The sequence below is a fragment of the Acanthopagrus latus genome, chromosome 2 (genome assembly GCF_904848185.1).
Source record: "Acanthopagrus latus isolate v.2019 chromosome 2, fAcaLat1.1, whole genome shotgun sequence".
NCBI classification, from domain to species: Eukaryota; Metazoa; Chordata; class Actinopteri; order Spariformes; family Sparidae; genus Acanthopagrus; species Acanthopagrus latus.
In genome coordinates, this window is record NC_051040.1 from 17,019,639 (window position 1) to 17,045,505 (window position 25,867).

Genomic DNA, 25,867 nt, shown 5'->3' on the forward strand with positions numbered 1-25,867 from the left:
CGTAGGGCTCAATCCTCATGTGCAGCGTCAACAGTACATCTCATCCTGGCTTCTGATCTAACCCAGGGATCAAGCTATGATCTTGTCTAATCCTTGTAGTTCGGAGTGACCTCTGAGCTTGTGATGAATGGGTTTATATAACATCAGCGTGGCTTGCATAACCAACTGACCATTGGCAAGCATAGTACTATCATGTTAAGGCCACAACTTTATTTTAGCCTGGAATCCAAAATGAATAATTTTAGTGTGTTTTTTTTTTGTTTTTTTTTTTGCCCAGGGGTGCTAATGAAATATGTTAATATGGTGTTCACGTGGAGGCTGGAATAAACATCCCTGTGACTCATTTAGACTCTCAAACTACAAAGGGCAAACCTGGGGGCAAGTTTTTTTCTGAACGTAGTTTCACTCCTCTTGAGTTTTTAAGAAAGCACGTGTTAATTTCACAGATAATTAAAACGCATATGAGCTGCTTATGTAATAGCGATGATAAGCCATGGTGTCTTCATAATGCTGAGTTTTAAGCTAGTGCATTAATCACAAATGATTGAGTGGTTGCTGATACTGATGGATGGAACATCTATTGTTTTAGTGTTCTGTCGGCTCGATTTGGTTGATCCAGATGTGTGCAGAGTAGCTTTCTTGCTGGTTACAAAAAGGGTTCAACAAAGGATAATCATGCATGATATCAGTCTCGCTGTGGTCTTGTTTGGTCAGTGTGAAGTTTTCCAGCTTTTTAAGTGAGATTAGTCTCAGTAGCAGTTCTCAAAGTCGCTCATTGTGACTCCAAGTCATGTTCAAACTTAATTTTGAAGCTTGTCTTAAATGTTTTGCACTTGAGAACTGAATAGATAGTGTTTGACATTGTCTCTCTTTCTCTCCCTCTCTCTCTCTGTCAGATCATCATGTCATTTAAATGAATTAATAAAGTTTTGTGTTCCTGATTTTTAATTTATTTTCATTTAATTTGGTGAGAAAAATGCCAAAAATAATTGAATTAAAAATCCCATGTAAATTCCCTTTCAAACCAAAGCTCACCCTCGTCGATCTAAAAGTAAGGCTATTTACATCATATCTGAAGAAAAATATATTTATCAGGCTATACAAGATTTCCCATTATCTGACAGTACTTTTGCTTCCATCTCGTCAGAAGGCACAGGCGCAAACCACAGCCACCACCACAATGTTGCCAATGGTTGCCAGCACAGCAATCCACAGCCAAATGGTGTCACTGGACACTTTCCCATCATCCTCTGCTTCTGAGGGTCGAGAGTAGCCGGCGTTGAGGTTGGAGGTGGACGTCTGCAAGGACGTGTTGCCATTGTATGGAGAATCCATGAAGGCCCCGCTCACAGCCGGGAAATGCTGTCAGGAGAAAGGGAGAGGAACTCGGTTAAAGTCTGTAAAGATTCATCCCAGTCACTTTTGTACAGAGTCTGCATTGAAATCCACGTCGACGTCAAAACTGCAGTTCAGTGATTTGGATTCAACTTTCTCCGGACTTCAGAAATTAAGACAGATTCTGAAATTCTCATATTGGATTTCGCTCTGATCTGGAGGTAACAACAGTCTCCGGTGAGTGCTGAGTTCACTCAGAGGCTCGACTGAAATCACTCACACCAACATATTCACTTCACCCTCAGTTTGAAGGTATTTTTTTAGTATCAAAGGGCTAAAAAACTGGATGCTTTCAAACCTCAGTGAATCTTACAATGATAGGGATGGCATGGCTGAACAATAACATGTTCTGTTCAGGAGGTTAAGGCCACAGCTGTGTCTGGTCCCAGTACAGCTGTACAGTACAGCGGCGAGGAATCAGCATCTCAGAGGGGTTAACTCTCAGACGTATTAAGTCTGACACATGCTTCGTGTATACTGAAAGAGACAAACACACATAGACAGAGTATGGAAGAGAAAGGCAGAAAAAAAAAAAATAGCGATGTGGATAATGAATACAAATGTTTGCCTCAGCTGGATGTATTGTGTCCCTGATGGGTTTGCATAGCACTGTCTGTGGTATTGTAACTATCTCAGGTCATTAATAACCTGGAAAGTAGAAGAACCACACACACACAGGCTACTTCCTTTCTTTATTTATTTGTCTCACACACATAAACACACACATTTATACATTTAACCCTAGTTTGAGTGGCTTGTGTTGCTGCCAACTCTTTATTCCGAAGATGCGACACCTGCGCTACAGACACACAGATGGTACGCTCAGGTGTGTGAGCATAATCTGCTGACACTTTTCACACAAGCTCGCGGCACGCCACAAAAAAGACAGTAAGACAAGCACACAGGCTGTCTCGGACGCTCACATGTAAAACTACAGCCCGATCAGTGTGATAGAAACAGACAGCTTAGTGACCATTAATAATTCCAGCTGTTCCCTGACAGCTAAAAGGTTCAAGTGAGTTTGACCCTTTAACTTGCGGGTGTTCCAGCACCTAAAAGCACTACGCTGTTATTGCTGAACTGCGTCACTTCTGCTCTGAGCATGCAAAAATAGAAGTCAACAAGAGGAAGAAGTTAAGTAACTGGACAAGTCTTCACATAATCTGACATGCAGAAGATCACCATTTCTTTGAGGATTTAAAGTTTGATCTGCAGGATTAAAAAAAAAAACTACAGAAGGATGACAAGGCATTTCTGGAGGGGGAGTAATAGTGTTCCACTACCATAGTCTTGGATTAACCGATTCACTATAAAACCTTTTTTCTATCATTCAAAACACATTTTTATCGTCATCTTCCTTACATTTTGAGTTAAGCTTTGTCTGGAAAAAAAACAACTGAAAAAAACGCTTTTTGCTGCAAAAACTGCTCTTTGTCTAACCAGAGCTATCACGCCTTCCAAACTGGGAGCATTTGCAACACTTCAGGGCTAACTTAGGTGAAAAGTAGACATAAGAAAGTTAAGGACACCATGTTGAAGGCAGCAACTTAAAGGAACAACATACCCAGAAAGACCAGACAGGAGGGAGAGAGAATGTGAACCTATTGGAAGAATTTTTGTCTTTGTTTGACGAACGGAGTTTGGCGCATTAAGCGATGGACTTCACAGGACAATATTCACAATTTGGATTAATTTGATGAAACCCCTTTTGATTATTTTGATCAGTGGACCCTTACAGACTAAAGGAATATATATTATCAGGGAATGAACACGAATTAGGACTTTATGACTGCTACAAATGTAGGGAATCAGCACTTTTTTCTGTCTCCTTTGCTGAGCATGCCAGCAAATCTGGATGAATTATTCATCAATTCGCATGGTTTCTGTTAAATAAGCTAAACCACTGAGTTGTGTCAAAAGTCAAAACATTTATATCGTTATGTGTCGAGCAAACCGGTGGGTCCTGGGGATGGTAATGCATTACCAGACTTAGTAACTTTGATAACATTACAGTTATGTGACTTTTGTAGCGTGTTACCACCAACAATGAGTTCATAGTATTAGTACTTATATTTATATAAATAATAAGAAATAATAAGGTCCTCGAACACACCTGAATGGCATGAGCAGGTGCAAACATTTAATACGCAGATGTCAAATAGCTGATGTTGCTGACTCTCTGCGCCAGTGTGACTGTGCAGCTGAGGTCAATTGTCATTGTGAATAGCTTTGTTTTTTCTTTCCCGTCTGGTTCGCTTTGAACCCCAAGTGCTTCTCAGTCTGCTCCCCTGTCCTCATCCACCCCATCCCTGTGCCCCGACTGCAGATGTGACTTCAGGACAAATCATCACAGAGAAAAACATTTCGTTTTATTGGTCTCATACGAGAAAAAAAAAAAAAAAAAAAAAACTAAAACCAAGGGCTACAAGGGAAAACCATGTTGAGACATGGAGGTAATTAGCCTAAAATACTTCCCCACAGATTTTAGATAAGTATCTGAATGACATTAGTTTGCCACTGGCTTTGGTGAAGTTCAGCCAACCACTCTGAGTGAGGGGTCAAGGAATCACTCAGGGGCCTGACCCGAGGTTATCGGACACCACTTGTCCGTGTGGAGGTGATGGCCAATCATACGTGCTCCAAATGTCTGCTGGTTTTAGCCACATCAGCTTCAACTGTCTGTCCTTACATCAGCTAGGGTCCACATGAGTGGAGTTTGAAATAGTTTGTGGACAAGTCAGAGAGACACTGAAGCTATTCCCGGCAGCCTATTCAGATAGTGTGGACATAAAGATATTCATCATACTGTTGAGTGAGGACAAAGATATAGGACAAACAATATACTGCTGGAAGTGTGGCAACTTAGAAAACACATTTATATGAAAGATTAATGTTTTTGGGGATATATAGATATGAAAGTATGTCTCATCTAATAAGTATGCATATTAGACCTTACATGTTATACATTAGGCCGAAATCCTACTGATGTACAGGACGGTGATTTTCCCTCATGCATCATTTCCTTCATGCGTGTACAACTGTCTCATCTCATCCCTTTAAAACAGATAACCATCTTCTGTGTGTGTGTGTGTGTGTGTGTGTGTGTGTGTGTGTGTGTGTCTCAGAAGTGAAAAAAAAAGAGTCTAAAATGTTACAACCGTTAATATATGGCAGCATAATTTATGAAGAAACTTTAAGAGCTCTCACATAAGCCACTTAATATCTATATTTAATTAAAGTTGCCTCCCAGGGTTTTTCATGAGTATGGAAAGCGGATGGTTTACTGCTCTCATGCTGCTTTTTAGAACGCGTCCCAGTACCTAAACTAAAGACAATAGAATAGGTTGTTGTCATTGTTTTAGTTAACTTTCAGTCCATTCTACAGTTCAGAGTTCCCTTCCTTCTTTCTCGTCACCACATGAAGTGGTAGTTGCCTGACATGGCAGCAAACACAGTTAGCAAAATTGCTGCGGCCCAGATCTGGCCCTCACCATGAACGTTCATCTGGCCCACATACCAGATGGAATGATGTGGAACATTGGCGGTCCGCTCCTGTTTGCCAGACCTGAGCTACAAGCAGGCCGTAGCCAGACATCAGCAAAGAGCGAACCAAATTAACCAGAACTGGCTAAAATCTGAGCTACAGTTCATTCTATGGCTGCTGCGGCTCAGGTCCGGTGAGCAAGAATGGACCGCCCAAGTGCCATCATTCCATGTGATTATGTGTTTCGGATGAGGGTGTCTGAGTTTTGCTATCAGGGAAGAGGGGGATCCTGTCCTCAGGAGCAGACAGGACCGCCTATTTATGGAGCTCTCTGCCTTGATTGGATGATGTTGTAGGGAATACCAGAAAATGTTATTTCCTCTTTTACTGCATGAGCAGAGAGAGGAAAGACTGCAGTTACCGACCAAACACTGTATAATAGCGATTAGTGTTGGAATATAGAGCTATTTAATACTTATTTTAATAAGCACATGCGTATAAAAAAATTAATACTGTTAACATTAGCTAGCTCACACCTCTCCTAATTTACTTTCTGTGAAAATGTTGTGGAGATACATGAGTTTATCAGGACACACAGCAATCACTTCATCAAGTAACTGTTGCCTTTTTTAGATTTTAGTATAAAAAGTGTGCCCAGGTGTGGCCGGGGATTGTCATCACAAAAAGTATTTGTTCCTTAAAGAAATATCTATTTCAGCTACATGTGTAACTTGTAATTTACCCACCCCTGGTTGCCAACAAAAGGTAAATGTAAGTTTGGATCGTAATAAAATGCTTGTGCCCTATACGCAGCTTTCTTGGTTCATAAAAAGGAAAATCAAGGCATCTAAAACATATATCTGACTTTATAAAAGACAGAATCCAAAAATTTAGATAAACATTTTCTATTAAGGGGAGCACTGAACTTATTCACATCCTCATTAAAAAAGTCTCTGCCTAGAAGCTATGTCTCATTCTGTGAGTAAAACAGCACAGAAAGGTCATCCACAAAAAACAGCAGTGAGTGTGTGTGATCATGTGTGAGTTTCATTACAGCACATGCCTGGAAGACAAACTACCTACCCAAAGATTTCATGAGTTTTTAGGAACACACTGTCTAAAACCCTGCGTAGTCAAGTGAAAGGTGTCAATTTAAGTGTGTTCTGGATCAGGAAGATATTGTAATCTCACCTTTCCATTTACAGGAGGAGAATTGATAATGTGATGTAAAAGCTGATGTGAGAATTGTTCTTGTTCCAGATGGGAGATATTTGGTTGGACCAAGAGGTTGTCAGACAAGTTACGCCTATCTGAATATACAGATCAGAAGAGCAGGTCAACATGGTGATCGGGTGGATCACGCTGTTTGTGATTCTGTTTGTGGCCTTTCCCCATTGAAACTCAGTACTTGAAGTGACTCATTTGACTTTTTGGCATACTGTGGCACTTTTCCCAAGCTGCAGGTTCTTTGGTTTATTCTCTCTCGGTATCAGGCGGTCTGGGAGAGTCATAATAGCCTTAAATAAACTACATTACCAGAGGGCATGACATGACATTTTCCATCCCATTCTTGCCTGTCGCTCTTCTTTGATGCTACATTTGTTTGACACATACACAGCAACATAGTTGGATTGGCCATCATGCGAACCAGTGGTGCCACCGATGGTGATTCTGTGGGCCACTTGTGCCACTGTGGGCAACCTGGACACCAACATGTCAATAAATTTGAATAAATGTATGTGATGTAAGTTAACTTGTATTCATGAGCTAAAGAAGTGTTGACTCTTGGTGTCATATACAGAATGGAACAGTGGACAAATCCATCTACCACAGTCTCTGCCCTTCCTGGACTTTCTTGTTCTTTATACTACCTCAGCTGACTTCCTCCTTTGCTCCTGTTAAAATGCCTGTAGCCACTAGAGGTCATTTAAGCTCTTTAAACAATCAAAAAAAGGGGAGGATGCGGTTAAGGATGCTAGGAGCATCATGTAGTTATTTGCCATTGTTACTCACCTACAACAGGAATATATTCTGTATCTCAAACAAAATATTTTTTAGGGAATTTCATTGTGGGTTTCCAACACTACAGACAAAAGAATGCCTCTTACTGGTTTGAGCATTTAAATTGCACACCTCAAATTCAGATCACGTTCTGGCAGCATTATAATCTAATTTAAGGATGTTTCCAAATGTGTTTTGTGATGCTAAATAAACAGTAACTTAATTTGTATATAAATCTGCTGCTGTGACTACCACTATGTCTTAACTTCAACCTAAATTGTCCAGATATTGCTGGTAAATCCTACAAGTTTATCTGCGTTTCACACTAAACGCTTCACAGCCCTGGATTGTATTAATGATTTGTAAGGAGGATTCAGCGAGCTAATATGTAAACCAGCCCCAAGAAATTTTGATACTAGAGTTAGATGTTACAAATACTGTACATTTATTAATTAAGAATCAGTGTCATAGATACTATAGAATATTAAATGAGTGGTGGGAACTGGAACGCTCCCAGACATACAGACCCCCACACACACAGACACACTCACTTACACCCACTGCACTAAGTAACAAGCTGTGTAGAAATACGGCAATCTGTTCGTTCAGACTATACAGTTATATAAGGAACTGACCTTTCTACCACCACTTCACAGTTCCGTCTAATCTACTGTTAAATTATGTTTGTAATTTACTGAAAGGGAGCGAAAAAGACCCTTGTTTTTGCAGTTGTACTGAACCGTCACATACATTTATACTTTTTTCTTGTACATCAACATTTAAATTGATGAAAACGCCTACAAAGACACACACACACACACACACACACACACAATCAAAACCCACAAGTGCGTGTGTCAGAACAATAGTGGAACATCTCCATTGTTTTGTACTGCAATAATCACCAATATGATACTATTTGAAGATATTTAAGAACCTCACACATATGCTTGGATATGTATGGTGACAAAGTAAAATCTACATGCAGAAGAGGTGGCATGATGATGATGATGATGATGATGATGATGATGATGATGATGATGAAGTAAGGTTACTCCTCATTTAACACACGGGTGCTATTTCAACAACGTGTCAGGTACAGTTACAGAAAACTGACACCCGCTGAGATGGTAGTTCAGTTCAGGACCCACATAGTGATCGGTGATTTTATAAAGTTGCTGAGACACAGTCAGTCAACAAGGAGAGATGATGAAGCTCTAAAGAAACAGCATAAACAAGGTGACTGCTTAAGAAAAAAAAAATCGAGATTTTACTCCCCAAAAAGGAAAAACACACGTGCAAAAATATTAGTTTGCAAGGCACGTCTGGTGCCAAAAACTAGGTTTTCATTCTGAAACACACTCGAGCATCACAGCAGCGGTACAGATGTAAGTGCTAGGCTGCAGGTGTTATGTCAGATCATACAAGCTCGTACAAGACTCCACCTTGTGCACATCCCAACGTACAATGTGGAAATAAAAGCTCACCCACTGCTGCCACTTTTGACAGAATAAAATATGTTCGATATGTCTCTCTCTGGCAGAATTTTTCTTGCATCGTGAGCAGCAGGGCATCACGGGACCAGTGAAGCCTACTTAGTAACTTCAGAAACATGCCCGGTAATTGCAGCCAAAGAATTTCCATCACGTATACGATACCATATGATACGATGTGACTTTCTTGTCAGTTTACACAGAAATTCATTTAGCGTCCTCAGGCAGCTCTGCTCAAGAAGTGTGACACACAGATACACGTAAGGTACATACTCATAAAGCACATCATGACCATGAGTCACATCACATAGCTTAATAAATAAGGTTCCCTGCTGCCCTTTTTTTGTTGCTGTTACAATTTAAGCTCAGACAAACAGAAAGGCGAGATGCGTTCATAGTTTGTGTTCCGTTTGAAGAGGTGGGTGAGAGGAGGAAGAGAGAGAAGATAGCGTTGTACCTACTGCCGGCTCTATGTGAAGAAAGAGATCAGATCTGCCCGTCCTGTCCTACACTCAGACTGAGTGCATCCAAAGAGAAGAGATGAGCAGAGCTTAATGAGACTGAACTCCATGTGGGAGAGAGAGAGACAGAGAGAGACAGAGAGAGAGAGAGTGGGAGTGTTCACTGAGAGAAAGAGAGAGAGAGATCCCTCCCAGTGAAAGAGAGAGTCGAACACACACACACACACACACACACACTGTGATAGCATGTGTGTGAGACAGATTTAGACATCCTGCTGCGAGAGTGAGTATAAAACAAGCGTGGCTGACACAGACAGAGAGAGACAGAGAGCAGGATGGAGGTGTGGGTGGTAAAAACAAGAGTGTGTCGTGTGTGTATGAGGTGACAGAGGACAAGTGGACGTTTGCAGCCTCACACTGCCCGACTAAAAATTCACGTCTTAAAAAGTAATTCTGGCAGGTAATCTAACAATGTTTACTGCATGTCCTCTCCAGATTTATCGTGTAAAAAGATCAACTACAAGCCCAGCGGCTGACGCTTTTTTGCAGTCAGGTGTGAGAAGTCAGTCAGACAGTCAGGAGACTAACAACTGCACTCGAAACATCACCAATTTTATCCAGACGGGAGTGAGCCAAGAGGAAACAGAAACAACACAATGACAAACGCTTGGAGCGACGGGGTGACTGGACACATGGCGTGACAGAAATCTAGACTCACATTTGAACCAACAGCACTGTGAGCGCATGGGTGGTGGCGTCACCCTGAGTCACCGGGGAGGATCAGTCTCCCTGCCTCTACATCAGACACTGTGTGGACACGCAGGTAACAACAAGTAATCTCAATCAAAAAAATCAGGCCTCCGATGTGTGTTTGTGTGTTTTACATGCACGCATGGATGTACATATGCCATGCACCTGCGCATCTGCGTGTACATCGGGACAGGATGTGTGTATATTGTTGTCTGCGTGTGCTTGTACAAATGTTAATAGCGTGAATCTGTATGCACGGGTGAATGCACATGCACAGGTTAGAGAAGTCTCAGCACTTGTGTGCTTTGTGTTCTGTGTGCGGATCAACACAGAGAACATCCGTCTCAACGGGTCATTTCCGTCATATAAATACACACAAATATTAATCAGATAATCTGGCCAACAGGGAAGAGTCTTTTTTTTTTCTTTGTAATGGTACAAGACAGAAAAGGTGTTTTTTGCTTGAAATCAGTTAATAAGTGTGACAAAAATAAACTCCTCTTTCTCTTTTCTCTTGCCCTCTAGCCGGCACTTGGGTGTCCACTGCCACTACTTCCTGTCTTATGTTATTCTACTCTGAAAAGACAAGAACATTGGAGGCGGGAATAAAGACGGAGCGAGACAGTAAACAGAAAGAGTAAGACGGGGTCATCAGAGGGTGGACGTGACTAAACAGCAGTGACTCCACAATGTGTCACTGTGTCTTTCCTCCTCCTCCGTCTATATGTTCATACATTCAGTCATCTTTAGCTTACATTGCAGCTGCTTTTTGTCTGTTCTTAGTCTCCCCTCTTTTTTTGTCACTCTGTCTTAAATCAAACAGACACATCGCATGACACGAGCTATTACAAACTTTCATTCAACTCTCCTTCTACCTCTTTCTGTCCACATCTCTCTGCCTCTACAAACCTAAATGTCCTTGATGTAATCGCTCCTTCCTCTCTGTCATCACATTTATCCTCTTTGTCATCACTGCTGAAGTCGTTGTGTTACACTCGCCTCTGATGTCCTTCATCCTCTGTTATTTCTCCTCTATACCATCCCTTTCTGTTCACTCACGCGTCCTCCCTAGATCCTATCCCTTTGTAGTGACTGAATCCTAGTCTTGCATTCATATACAATTAATTAATAATAACAGTTTTAAAGGAATCACTGCCTGGATTATTTTCAGAGACAATGTATTTTTGACCGAATTTAAAGGGATAGTTCGTGTTTTTTGAAGTGGGGTCATATAAAGTACATATCTATAGTCAATCTGTTCCCTACAGTAATCACCGATCAGCGCAGCCTAAGTTTGGAGAGGAAGAGAGCCGCTTCAGCCCAGACGCTCAGCTTTGTACTGCAGTGAACAGGGTCCAGCGAAAAAGCGAGATGAAACACCTAAAACAAGGCTCACCTTAAAAAATCTATAACAGTTCAAGTGTACACTGTATAGGGAAAAGTCACACCGCTTTACGTCGCCGTCAGACTGCCTTTTCTTTGGCCCTACATTTTCTCAACTGCAGAACCTCCGTATCCCTACTCATTAGTGCAACTGGGCAACAGGTGATCTGCAAGCGGCGAAACACAGCGCGAGGCCCAGCTGCTGGACGAGAGGTTTACTTTCGATAAAAACGAAACTTAACAGACCGTCGAACCTCCGTATCCCTACGCATTGGCGCAACTGCGTAGGAATACAGAGGTTCTACGGTTTGTTTCAAGTTTAACAAACCAGTTTAACAATGCCTGCAAACATGCGACCACTCAATATCTTTACGCCTGTGGAAGTGCAATACAAGTAAAAACACATCTAAGCAAAATCTTTGAATGACTTTCTAAGGACTCTGAAACTCAGAGCTCACATGTTTCCTTAACACCTATGTGTTAGGACACTCCCACACAGGGTTTAAAAGCCTGCAAGTCCCCTCCAGTTAGTTAAAAGTGAAGAAGCCTCTTGGCTGAGGGGTTTAATGTCTTGACAACAATACAGCACCTAGTATGGATGACTGGGAACCTTCATCAAGATAATTTGGTTGAATTTCCCTCAAAATGCATTTGCCGTTGCAAAAAATAATTTACAGGAAACAGATCTGCTGATTGGACACAGACGGGACATCCTGGTATAGTGCACACCCAGGGCTGCAGTGACTGTTGGATTAGAAACAAACAGCTTCAATCCTCCACATTTCTGAGAACTCTCAGCTGCTTGACGTATCAAGTGCACAACATAACTTTTCTGTATAATAAGTGGGCATATGAGCCTGCCTCCTGCTCCCATCTGTGAGTGTGAGTCCTGTGGGAGCTCGGAGGGAGGAAGCGCATGTTGGTAGTCTATATACAGAAAGTGTATGTTTGCATGATTGTGCACGGCCCTGCTCTACATACACAGGTGCATGTGTCGCCTGCCTGCATAAACATCCATCCTGTGTGACTGTGTAGTGACACGTACATTGTGTGTCTGTGCGCGTTTGTCGAGGAACGTGGCGGTTTATAAAGTTACGTAATCTGCCTCTACATTGAGAAGAGATTCAGTAACTGCCCCTGGTGATCACACACACACACACACACATGCCCACACAAGGCACAGATGAATGCGAACACATATGCAGCGGGAACACACATTCATTAATCACAGGAAGTGCGCATACACACACACACACACACACAATGACGCGCAGGAGGCTGGGGGTTATTTGAAATGAGGGGGAATTTGAGCGGAATAAGGAGATTTTGGGTGGAGAAGAAAAAACAAACTCTTCCATAATTAGCCATGGGTGTGGGGGAGAACAATAGCGGCCAGAGCTCACTCATCATTTATGAGGCATTTGTCTCACAAGCTATTTGTTTCACAAGCTATTAGTGCGGCCCCACGACGTGAAATTTGCTCCTGGGCACGGCGAATATTTCAGGCCCGTGCTACACTGTCTCAGATGCAAAACTTTACCAAATGGAGGAGGAGATTATATTTGCATTTTATATTGGAATTTTTAATTCCACTACACATTTTCTGGGGACCTAAAAATGTGGGTCTCAATCTGTGACCACTTCAACAGAAAAACAGCGATGAAAGAAATGGGGGGGAGGACAGAAGAGAAAGAAATTAAAGGGTGAATAAACAGCCCCACAGCAGCCAGCTGTTCCTCTTCTTTCCGAAACATCTGTCATAGAGAACAGAAAGAAATGGAGAGAATGTGAAGAAAGAAACTACAGAGCAGCTGAAGAGGGAGGAGGGAGAGGGCTGGAAACTTTCGAGAAAAACACTGTATGAGTCATTATTTTCTCTAATGTGTGCTGTCTACCTGTGTGAGGTTTGAACAGAACAAGTGCAACCAGGTAGGTTCAGGCGTCCGTGCACTTGTGTATTCATATGCACAGAACCTCACAAACACTTGACCTCCAGGGCAAATTTCAGCTTCATGTTCAGTCAGGGATCATGTGTGTGAATTGTGTAGAGGTGATCTATCAGACAACACTTTTTGTTTTTTGGTCTTAGGCCCTTCCCATTGACAGGCAGCATCTGACCCCGACTGGCATGACACAAACATACACACACACACACACACACACACACACACACACACACACTTAACCTCCATGCCAAATTTCAGCCTCCTTTGCAAATACTGTGGTTGCTAAAAAGAACAACCTATAGAGCTGCAGGCCGCAGCTAGAAAGGATTTGGTCATACAAAGTATGTGTTTGTGTGGGTAAATTATGCGTGTAGGCCATTTTTGTGTATTTGATGTGTGTTTGTGCATGTAGGTGTACAAGTTCTCTTACCCTGACATGTATTAAACAGCATATTTATTAAATTGTTTTATCATTTCTGAAATGTATTGAAATCCCTGAAGGTTACTTGCTCCGTCTCTCCTCTCTAACAAGAGCTGACAGCCGTGCTAGCAGCTCTGTTAGGCCGTACTTTGGAAGAGCGGTAATAAATGGGAAAGTCAACATCCTGAAATGCTAATGGGGACAGTTTTAATGGTAATGTTTTGTATGTCTTTGTCTTTTCAATGGAAGCCAGCAATATGAACTTTCAAACCGAAGCACGACACTGAAGCCCAATTTACAGAGGCTGAGACCTCATCAGCCCAGTTTAAATTCCAACCTGTGGTCTTTCCTGTCAAACTAAGCTGTCCAGCCATGGTGTAGCATGAACACAGCACAACATAAAACATCTGATTTTTAGCATGTTGACATGCCAACATCTGCAAATTAGGACATATACAACATACTATACACAAGTCAACCTCTGGGGACCACAAACAGCTGTACCAAATGTCATGGCATTCCTGGTCAATATCACCATCAATACAACCATTCAGTTTAGTTTTAAAAGTACTTATCAGTATATTACAAAATGAATTTAAAGTGTTTTATTAAGTCAATGCATTTACATAGTTAATTTTATCAAGACTTCTGAAAGCTCTGCAGACTGTCTCCTGCTGGCGGTAGCTGAATAAAAGGTCATTCCATTGAGTTCATGTCAAGCGACTCACGCAGGGGCGATGATTTTGCTTTCAAATAACACCAAGCATACTAAAATCAAAAAGCAGAAGAAGCTGAAAATAATTATTGAGCTCTGTGATGAAAAGAAAAATCACCGCCACTGGGGTCTGTCCGGAGGGGGTCTGAGCTGAATCAGTTCAGGAGAAAGAACGGACAGAGCGAGAGGAAATGAGAGAAAGGAAGACAGAGAGGAGGAGACAGACGGTGGAGGTGTCTGGTCTGTAGGTTATGATGAGTGAAAAAAAGACTACAGTATAGAGAGAGACAGCAAAGTTTGAGAGGGAGAGGCGGGCGGGGGGGGGTTGTTCTCATGGCTGGTTGAACCTTTGCTCAGTTTTCGCTGGAGGCCTCAGAGCCTGACAGTCGAGCGAAGAACAGCATTCACTGACATCATTAAATGACCTTATTCAGCTTTCATAAGACCCTTCACGCTTCAAACACACACACACACACACACACACACACACACACACACACATGCTCCTACACGCACACTGCGCTGGACTGGAAGATGCAAATGTGCGTACACAGCAGTCACATACAGCTGCCCATACGATTGTTTGGGGAATTTCGAACTTTATAACTCCCAAAAGCAGCATCAGGCGCTTCAGGAAACTAATGATGTGGGGGGCTTGGGCTCCTTGAGCACCTTTTCAAGTATGACCATAATTGTTCCCTCATCAACCACTTTCTCCCTGAGATCCCAGATTTTAACGCAGTAGTCATTTTATACCGGGCCGTTGTGTTTTTCTAACCCTAGAGTTTACACACACACACATTCATGTTCACGCTCCAGACGGGAACGAGGCTTCACACTATTCCAGTGATCTACAGGTGAAAGTAGGATGTCAAGAAACACACTAATGCTTGCAAAGGTGACTCACAGGGCTTCCACACAACAGGAAGCTGTTACAGGAGAGTGGTGAGTTGTGTTCTCTTTACAATAGCAATCAGGCTAAGCCAGCGGAGATTTGATGCCTCAAACTATGTGCTGCGATACTATTTGTACTGTTGCCGAAGTTTGGTGCTGTTCTGAGCATTATTTGTGGCTTTTTGATAGCGGTTTCTTGTTTGAGGCATAGACTGCAATGTATTGTTATTGTGCAGTCATTTCTGAGGTTGCTAAAACTACATAAACTAGTAGTCTGCAAACTGTAGTCTGTCACGGTGTGTTAGACCATGGATTTAATTTAAGTTAATAGCTACAAAATGTACTTTAAATAAAATATGTACAGTACTTACTATGCAAATGTTATATTACCTGTTATATTATTACACTGTGATTGTAACAACTTGTATTTTATTCTACTACAATGGCATTTCCACCCAAAATATCACCTTTGTTGCATCATTCCTCATGTTTCCTGCCTAACTACTTTTTAAAGTTAAAAAAAAAATGTTCCTCCTCTTTATAACAGTCTAGACCACAACACATACAGTCATCTAGTGTAAAAACACAATCAAGCCCAGTGAAGACACATCAGAAAAGCATAAATCCAGTCAAACACACACATTTTTTGCTTGTGCAAGATAAAAAATACAAAGATCAAACTACAAATGAGGAAGATTATTTCAGTGTGCTGCAGAAGATTAAGTCCTTGGGGATCTGAGCTGCACGTCACGCCAATCTTGTCTATCGACGATCTGATATAGACAAAAAAATAATGATAATTTGTTTTTTACTTACCAAGTTCTTAAAACAAAGCAATATCAAATTGTAATGGATCAAAAAGTAGTACCATAAATAACAATTTATTTTTTATGTAGGCATCATATTAATATATAATGAAAATGCAAAGGTCAGTGAATAAGCAAGTAAATCTGCAGTACAGTGAGCACCGCAGTGTGCAAACGCACATAACAGTGACACAAAGGTAGAGTACGCGTGCAGAGGCTGCACACACACACACACACACACACACACTGCTTTTCCAATTACTCTCACCATACAGTACGCTTCATGTTCACGCTCTGTTAAGCTCCATTTCATTAACTCTGAGCTTTGCAGAACAGACATACTAGCTCTATTACTGTCGCATGCACTGAGATGTGAAGTCTACGAAGTGCGTCTCATGAAACCTGGACGCTTGTAATCACCTACAAAGGGAGGTCCCATCACTCCTCACATGATTAGTGAAATGAGACAGCAGAAGGAGGAGCTGATCCCTCTTTTTATAATCAGGATAGAGTGAGTCGTTTTAGTTATAAATGCATGCTGATATCCCTGAGATGATCCCTCAAGTGAGTGAAGGTGCACGTAAACCAAGTCCATGGCAAGTGCTCTGTATGTCAGACTGCTGAACACAACTACTTTTAATCCGCTGCCCGTAAGATTTCAGGGTTATAGTTATAATATCAAGGATTACAGTGCATGGGGTTTACATGCACTCTGCCATTTGAGCACAATGTTACTGACATTATCTATGATAATCCAGTGTTCAGAATTCCCTGTCCCTCTCAGAGTAGTCTTTATTTATAGTTACGGAGAAGGCATGTTGAAATTCAAATTCCTACTCACACACATTCGAAGTAAATCAGGCAGCATGTGTCTGTTATCCTCACTGTTCACTTCACGCTGTCGTAAATAACCGCTAATACAAACAGCACACCATACTGCTGCTGTTTCACATTAAAAGTGGTTAGCTGAAACATGTAGCTTTTGTAGTCACTCATAATACTTGATTAAAACAACGTGTTTGTTCAGCTGGACTGTAAACACATGCATGCATTTTCTTGTTCAAGCAGGACTGAAATCTTCAGGATCTGGATGTCTCTGTAACACTAGCAACATTCACAGTAACCAAATGTAAAGTCGCAATGAAAAATCCTGAATTGCAAATTAATAAGAGTTTAACTTTTTGTGTCCTGTTCAGCTACTTTTTTTTTAACATGCGTCGCGAGAGCATACAAGCACAAAGCCATCTCTCACAACTTTCTTGTAGGACCTCATTACTTATCAGGTGCTGACACACTGTAAATTGTCCAAGTGTTTGGCTCCAGCAGATTTCAAATCAATCATGTTACATGCACACACATTTTCTATAGGTCACTCACACAGGCACAAGATAAGATAAATTACACAGGGACCTGTACACAGCGCACAGTTTTTATGTTGTGTAAATGTGAAACACTGTAACTTACAGAAAATGTTTCCTTTGTCTTGCAGGCTGTGTATGTATATACTGGTGTATGTACTGGTATATGTATTGGTGTATGTAAAGGTGTATTTACTGGGGTGTTTCTGTGGGTTGTGTCGAGTCAGTTGTAATTCAATATAATTCAGGAGATGCATGCTGTGTGAGAGAGATTATTCTAATCCTCTAATAAAACGTAAAAGTAAGACAACCGGCTTAATACCATACTGCAGAGGTATCCCACAACGTATATGCACTGTTTGCTACATTTTTTATTATACACTCTATGAAAATAAGCTTCCACTGACACACACGGTACACTTTCATGCAATGAGGCCACAAGGTGCACAGGCTCAAGGCAGCATATAATGTTCTACTCGTGGTATTCCAGCATAAAAAAATTGTGGAAGATGTCTTTTTTTTATCCTATTCTGACTCTGTGAATGGTGCTGGACAAGAAAATTACACTTCTTTTTGAAATCAAACCTGAGCCACAGGTCGATATACTGTAGATATCCAATGTCATTAACAAATAATCAACCAACTATGATTGTGATTGGCGATAATACAAAGTTTCTCGGCACAATCTCAACACAAAGGGAGAGACTAACCTCTGAGGTGTGGTGTCTGTTGACAGCTGACTCATTTATGTAACAAAAGTGCATTTGCGTCCAACCCCATAAGTGTCTGACGTGTGTGTTTGTATCTAATCCATCGTGCTATCCTTCTGAATGAATAAACCATTACACGGCTTACACTTTGCGTGCCATGGGTGACTCATCTGTCTGTACGCTTAATATACTCAACCAAGTCAAAAACCTCGGCTTCTCACTGGAGTTCATCCAAGCTCTCTGTGCTGACACAACAAAGGAAATCACAATATATAGACGCTTTTGCATAAAGACGCCTTTTTGCCACATTCTTCATAACTGGATGACTCCTGTATTTGTTCTGTAAAGTGAAAAAAAAAAAAGACGCTAAGAATGCAAAACAAACCGTATGTAGCTGTCTGAACAACGTCGGGGCAGATAAACATATTTAAACATATCCACAATATGACAGCGAGTTAGCGTCCCTGCAGCGAAAGGGAAACGAAACACAGCGGACAAGAAGCTGTGAAAGGAGGTAAGAAATTGAGTAGTCGAGCAAAAAAGCTGTGCCAGACACCTCAGATTCAATTTATCCAAGGTTTGGGTCTTGAGGGAGTGTGTCACCTCGCCGTTACAGCAGTTTCTGGACTCCAGTTGCTTTTAATGAGACTGAAAGCATATGAATACAGACAATAAGATGTCTTCTCAGTTTATGCACAAGAATGGGCGTTTTATGGTTTGGAAAAATGTCATGGTTTGAGTTCCTATAGTACTGTTTGGTAACTTTACTGTATATTTACGTTAAGACTACAATGCTAAAATAATTAGGAATATAAGAAAACCTTCTGAAAGTTTCTCAAACAAACACTCTTTTTGGATGAAGTGAAGGGAGGAGCTCCTCATGATGGATCCGATCTGCTGTCTTTCTCAAAGCAATGCCCCCCCTCGAAGTACCCGATAAACTCTTCAGCAGATGGTAATCTGACCTAACTCTCCATCACACACACTTTGATAGACACCACTTAATTAGGACCAGTCTCACATTCACTCCCAGCAAGAAAAAAAAAAAAAAAAAAGAAGTTGGCTCGGGATAAAAAGAGAGATCAACAGTCAGAAACACAAGGTCGGCTATCATTCCCTTCTTGCTCAAGGACCCTTCAGCATCAGTTGAAACAAGAATGTCATGTTGATGACTGACAGGACAAAAGCACTGAAAGATGTAGTCTGTTGACTTTCTACCACATAAAAACATAGCTTAATTATCATGACGCCTTCCACTGATCCTCCCGTGAGCTGCAGAGTTTGCGGAGGTGTGTGGTTGTTCTTTGGCTTTGAGCTGCAGAGCGTTGGGAGACAGGTAGCCTGGGTTGATTAAGGACCACACATTGAGCACACCTGATTAACTATCAGAGAACAGATGGCTATCAGATGAGGCTTTCCATCAAACTCCTTCAGCCAGACAGGGTTCAAGTCTGGGGCAGGCTTAGTGACAACAGTCGGGGAATTAAAGGGGAATACCGCTCAATCCAGACAACAGAAAATGTGGACCCTGCCTCTGCTTTTCTTCGCGGGAATATTTAGACAGAGACACAGTTTTACCCCACAGTTTAGAAGAGTGCATCTGGTTGTGTGGGAATGTTTTGGAAAGACAGCAACATCCCTGAGGTGTTGGTTGATTTAATGCCTTTGAGCAGATGGTTATGATGGGAGACTTTCCATCAAGTATGCACAGCTGGACAGAGTACACTGCAGGAAACAGGTAACTCATCCACACAACAGGACAACTGCAGGTGCCGTGCTTTAAGGCATCTTCCAGGTTCCCTATTTGTTATGTAACTGAACTCCCGATGCCACAAAGTGTCACAAAATGTTTGATATGCGACAGCTCATGCTGTTAGGAGTCTACAAAAAATGGGAAATTATTGTATTATTATTCTGTTTTCTGTAATGCAGCCAGCAGATGGCGTCATTTCACACCAAGGCAGGAAGCTCATGTCCAAGCTGAGTGACATGTATTGACAAAAGACAGATGTGAAGAAAACATTTCACAATTATGTCATTAAATGACACATCAAAACACAAAATTATCACGACTAAATAATTAAACATTTTAGAGACACGTTTTCAGTCGTACAAGCGTTTCCTTTCTGTTCAGGTTTCATTTTCAATGCCAGTTTTTTATTATTAATGCTAGAAGTCATTGCACACTGCAGTGAAATCTACTGTAATCTAATCCAGTTAAACATGTCTTACCTGTCAAAAATTACAGTGGCATTTTGTTTTTTTCTGGTTATGTAAATAACTTGGCCTCAGTAACACCATCTAGTAAACTCTTGGCCATCACACTTGCTTGAAAAATTGCTCTTCAGTGAAAAGTAATATTAAGGTTGTTAATGTAATTTGTTGTGTGTCTCAGTGACAATCCTCAAGGTTAGTGTAGTTTTGAAATAATATCATATCAGTATTTGACATGGGCTTGAAAATGATCCCTGTAGTTTGCCTCATGAATTCATCGAAAGTCTTTGCTCCTGTCCTGCAGAAATTGAACATTTGAACATTTTGTTTACTTCAAGTTTGACGTGAAACATCCTCGTGCCTCCCAAACAGACGACCATCCAGACCTTTTCGTGACGAGAAAGGATAAACTTTGTACGGGCCTCCCTTTTGCGAATGGAGCAACAAAATTGCAGCGATTCAATTCAGTGAATGCAGGGCCTTCACTGTGTCTGCACTTAAAAAGCCATAGCACGGTAATTGCTTTCAAAACATATCCATAGGCTACACAGCTCTTAACCTCGCAGAGGGATGCCAATCGTAGCATAAAGCTCTGCCCTCAGGCTGGTTAGAGCTCGACACCAAAGGTCAGAGCAGACACAGAGAGAGGGAAAAAAGAGAACAGGCGGAAAATGGGACGAGAGCGGTTTACCAAGCGGACAGATGAGTCTGCTGTAATGACTGATGAGAGGAAACCAACACGCCATCAAACACAGACTCGCTTCATCTACCTTATAAGTATACGCTGTGACAGATAGCTGTCGTTGTTCAACTTTAAAGATGCTGATGTTTAGTTAACGCACACGCACACTGTAAACACTGTATTTATGTATGCATCCAACCTTCCTCAAGGCAATACACTTGTATATAATGCACATAAGGTATAGTCCTTTCTATGTTTTTTTTAATATTATTTTTGCATCTTTTCTCTCTTATCTAAATCTTTTTTAGTATTTTTAAGTCTTGTACTTATTGTATGTCTGTATGTCTGTCTACCTGCTACTGTCACAAGTGAATTTCCCCGATGTGGGATGAATAAAAGTCTTAAGTCCAAAAAAAGTAGACCATAACCAAAGTAGTAGATCTCATCTACTACAGACGCTTAACTCCACTCAGTTTTGAGAAGACTGCTCAACAGCAGCCTCACAGTGACTCAGTTGTTTGAATAAAGCTTGTGCCCTCGCCTGGGTGCTTCTTTTGGCCACTTGAGTCATCCTCCGTCTAAAATCCTATATCTGCGATGAAAATCTGCTTTACAGATGAGCAAAAATCTTTTCCGCTGCTGCCGCGACTCAGTGCTCGCAGCTACGTTTCGTTTCCTAACTCGCTTTCTTTGCATTCTCTGGCTGATAAAAATAAACCGTGCAGCATCTGCATGCAGTGTTCAATACATAGTGTTTAATCTGGCGTAACCTCGGTGAAGTTTCCTGATTGCTCTGAGGATACGGCTGTGGGTTATGAAATTGCGAAAACATACTGATACTGTCACAAATGTTTGGAAAAAAACAACAACTTTTAAACAAAGCTAAAGCAGCATAGAAAAAAAATAAAAGCAAGTACTTGTCCTTTAAATTAATTACAGGGTTTTCTTATGGTGAATAATGATGAAAACCATGAAGAACAGTGTAAACCAGTACATCACTCTTCCTCACTAGTCAAGAGTTTAGATGTAATTGCCCTTAAAGTCTTAAAGGTGCTAACTTGAATGGATAATTGTGCTTTTCTTACCTGTGCTGCCATCAGTGATAACTCCATTAGCCCTGGATCAAAGGTTGCCAGCCTGAGCGTGCAAAGAAAACACGTTATGTTGGGAAAAGAGAACGAAGAAGGTCTGTACAAACTGCAGCGCCGTGCTTCGCTGGAGGAGTGCAGTTCTGGATGTGCTACACAATGACATAAAGCAATGCTTTTCATGCTTCATGGAAGAGTTTATTCACTCAGCATCTCTCTCTCTCTCTCTCCCTCTCTCTCTCTCTTTCTGAATGGATGTTGGGGGGCAGGAGTGAACCTGCTCCTGAAGCATGCCTGGCAGGCAGACCTCGCAGAATTATTGATGCTGGTGTGGCTTTTGCATGCGATCCGATTCGACAATGCTACCTTGAGCTTCTCCCTGCCACCACTTTGAGATTTTCAGGACTTCATAATCCCATTACATCCTTGAATTATTCAGCTCCATCTGAAAGTTTACATCAAGATGAACTTTGTGTATGTGTTTGTTTCACATCCTTTCTCTCCCTTGCATCCATCGCAGTCTTATAAAGGGTAAATAAGCTGTGTTGTGACTGATAAGTCGGCTCATAATACTTTGTAAAGCACAAAGTAACACATTCATTCCAATAACGTCTGTGCTCCCAAGGTTGTGAGAGTTCCCTTTGCTGGTGTGTATCTAGCTTGAGTCTGACATGAAGGAAGTGTGTGAATTGTGAAGGTAGTGACATCACAGATATAAGTCTAGCGTCTGTTTCTTCCTCTGGTTTTTCCTTGGAAATGCTCACGAAGGGAGATATTTCACCACCCACCCCTGACACACTGAACCCTTCCTGCATATATAAGAATAAATGATGGCGTTTCTGTAAAATCAAGGAAAGTTCAACCTTTTCTTTATGTTGCTACACACATTTGTTTAGGTTCTATTTTCTATTTTCCTCTTATCACAATGCTTATGCTCTGCCGTGGGTCAAGGCCCAAAAAAACACTTGGTGTGTGAGGAAAACATCATGGTTCGGCTTTAAGGTCAGCCTACCTGATTTAGTCGACCACAAAAACATCCGGAAATGTCCGCCGGTTTCCAGTTTTAGTCGCCATAATAATGTCTGGACATGGTCCGCGTTCCCGTGATTGACAGTATCAAATGCCTCCTTGAGGTAAAAAAAAATATGGCCGCACCAACAACACGTCCTTCCCCAAGAAGAAGCTATTTAATGTCTTGGTGGAATGGTTGGTTCAAAAACTTGGATGCAGTGCGTAAGGACGACTACTGAGATGAGTAGTCAGCTGTTCAGCAACACATTTATCTGCACCGAGAGCGTGCTGTAAGGTGCTTACAGGTCCATAATTACTCACAACAGTCGATCCCCTGATTTATGAATTGGCACAACCATGCCTGACTTCCAATCTTTCCGTCTTGAATAGAGGCATTAATTATCTTTGTTATGTAAATTACATTAATTTCCTGGAAATGGTCCAGTGATTACATTTTAAAATTCACATACATCACTCTCAGTATGCTTTGTGTCAGAAGACAGGTGGGACACATTTTTAAGTTTTAATTGGACGGACCTGCAACCATGTTAAAATTCGAGGCTACCCTCAGGGGTTAGTTGCTGTTTGTTTGCCAGTGATTGCATTTATCTCCGTTTCTTTTGTTTTACACAGCCCAACAGTCCCAACTTTTTTTGGGGGGGGTGGGGGGGGGAGGGTGGCTGCATATCACTTCCCTGTCTGGGATCCTGTGCGACGTATAAAGTGCATTTCCCTGTTGCTACAAATGGCCCCAGAGGAGTTGAAAAAAAACATCTCACACAATCATACCACGTTAGCACACACATACACACACAAAATGCATTGTTGCCCAGCTACAGCTGGCGCACGCCATTGTTGTGCAGGTCTGTGCTCAGAATGGGCTTGTCTGGGTTGTTGAGCATAATTCCCAAAGACAGATTCACCCCAAGCCACTCATGTGTCTCCAGTGTCACAGCACAGCAAGCTGTTAACTGTAGACCTCTCTTTGTGCTCTTTGGCCACTGGAGCAATTACTACCACATGAGGAAACCCCTTAAAATAGTCCCTGTTCTGGCCTTTTGTGTGTGCGTCAAAAGGAAGAGCGAGAACGTAACTGTACATGTATGTGCATGTGAGGCACGGCTGCTCGACAGCAACGTCTGTTCACAAAGCGGAGATGCAGAGATGGTCACTCTCCCTGAGGGCCTCTGAGTCCAGCTGTCAGCTGAGACGCCGAGACACACTGTCATCTTAAACATAGGAAAACTAAAGAAATGTGGATTGATAGGAAGAATTGATCGTTTTGTTTCTTTCACACATATTTATTAACCAATACCCCTCACAGTTTATACTTAATTATCAATTAAAACAAAAAAATAATGTAATTCTTTACATGTCCCCTTCCCGTCTGCCTAAACTGCTCCTCAGCACATAGAAATAGAAATATAAAAAAATAAAATGATCCTGTCATTCTGACAATGACAGATCATGTGTTTTAAGGAATGAAGAAAAATGTTCACACTAAAATCCAAGAGGAGGCAGAAAACTCAATATCGACGTGGGACGCACCCTATATATTCCCGGATTACACTGCATGTGAATGACAAATCTATGTCATGTTTTCTCTGTTACAGGTTTGGAGTTCACGCAAAGGTCTAAATGTCTCTGCCTGCAGGCTTATGAGATCTGATGCCTTTAGAGTTACATACAGCATTTATAAGCTTTCACTCATCATTCTTCAGTCGGCAGTTTTCCATTAGCATTTGTCTGTAAGGTTAGCGCTCAAGTTCGATCACATTCAAGACAGTATCAGCAATTATGTCAGGTGTCTATAGTAGCCAGCGTTTCCAGGAAATGCATGCTACTGGAAAAACAGGTGTGAAAAATCATTTTTGGCACTATCAAGAATGACAGTATGTTAAACTATTATGAACTTGATTTTAGCCTTGATAATGAATAATTTAGCCTGAAGCACAAGTCATAAATTATTAGACAAATAATTTTGTTGATTTTGGGTGTGCTAGATGAAATAAAGAGTCAGAAGACCACAAGGATCATCCTGAGGCAATCCATCCAAATGTTTCCATCCACTTCATGGTGACGCTCAAGGAAAAGTCAGAGAGTCGCCGGTGTCATTAGGAGTCCTTCTCATGGCCTCGTGTATTTATGGGCCAAAGCGGTGGACCAACCAATCAACCAACAGGCCCATCCCTGGAGCCGGGCTGCTGGCATGGCTAAAAATGACGGCACTGACTCATTCACCTGCTCCTATTTCTGGACGACAGCACTACCCTGCGGGGTAAAATGAGTTACCATGGTGAGCTGTGGCTAAAAATGCAGGACTCCGAACTCTTTCTGCCCCGTCTCCTTTCCCCTCATACAGCCCTCGGATCAAAAAAAACATGTTTCTAACTGGTTGTTTAGATGTTGCTTCAGTTGAGAGGGTATTTTAGAAGTATACACAAGGATAATTTTCTACAAATCTCAAACCACACTTACCTACACATTTGCACGATATATACTTGGATATGCAATCCAGTTTCATGTGCAGAGGAGCAGAGACAGCAACGGTTGATTCCATTCTCAAAAGCTGCCTTGTTCATTATAATCATAATCCTGTCTCAGACATTTCTGTGAAAAGGAATGTTTGTGGAAAGCTTAAGGTAGAGAGAGACGCATTTAAGATTAAAGGTGCACTATGACATTTTGGGGAATACATCTTATCAGGAGAGGAAGCTCTTCATCAACCGATTTTTGTTTTGAATGTCTGAACAAACTAAACTAACACACACTGTTTTCATGAATCAATAAACTGAATAAACAAACTGACCTTAAAGGACAACACAATCTCATACTGTTATACTTTGTTTATATGCGGCGGACCCTGCCACCTTTTAAGCATCAAACAGCGTTGTGGGGCACTGTCCAAAACTACATAGTGCCCCTTTAAGGTGGCAGACATGGGAGGAAAGTGAAGGATTAAAGGGTCGCTGGACATTGTTTCATCCAGTAGGTGGCGGTATCACCTTTCCCCTTGGCTTATAGCTGTCATTAAAACTAGAGAAGAAGAGTGGGA

General features: G+C 41.5%; 1 protein-coding gene across 2 annotated transcripts; it reads right to left on the reverse strand.

Moving 5' to 3' along the window:
- Window positions 1–282: 282 nt before the first annotated feature.
- Window positions 283–21,877, reverse strand: LOC119007291 (uncharacterized protein C14orf132). 2 transcript variants are annotated; one of them, XM_037076854.1, is made up of 2 exons: window positions 21,799–21,877; window positions 283–1,362 (listed from the first exon to the last, which is right to left on the reverse strand). In XM_037076854.1, exons 1-2 carry the CDS (start codon window positions 21,823–21,825, stop codon window positions 1,144–1,146), a joined length of 246 nt encoding a protein of 81 aa, XP_036932749.1. In that variant the 5' UTR covers window positions 21,826–21,877; the 3' UTR covers window positions 283–1,143. The 2 variants fall into 2 exon arrangements, 1 of the variants encoding a protein (XP_036932749.1); XR_005071087.1 differs by lacking the exon at window positions 21,799–21,877 and adding an exon at window positions 8,835–8,923 and having other exon boundaries at window positions 1,231–1,362.
- Window positions 21,878–25,867: the final 3,990 nt, after the last annotated feature.

Bases quoted from the DNA above. Each gene is read 5' to 3' on its own strand.
- LOC119007291 (XM_037076854.1), bottom strand. From the start codon at position 21,825: ATGGAGTTATCACTGATGGCAGCACAG. The intron at 1,363-21,798 runs GTAAGAAAAGCA...TTCTCCTGACAG, and splicing joins TATCACTGATGGCAGCACAG to CATTTCCCGGCTGTGAGCGG.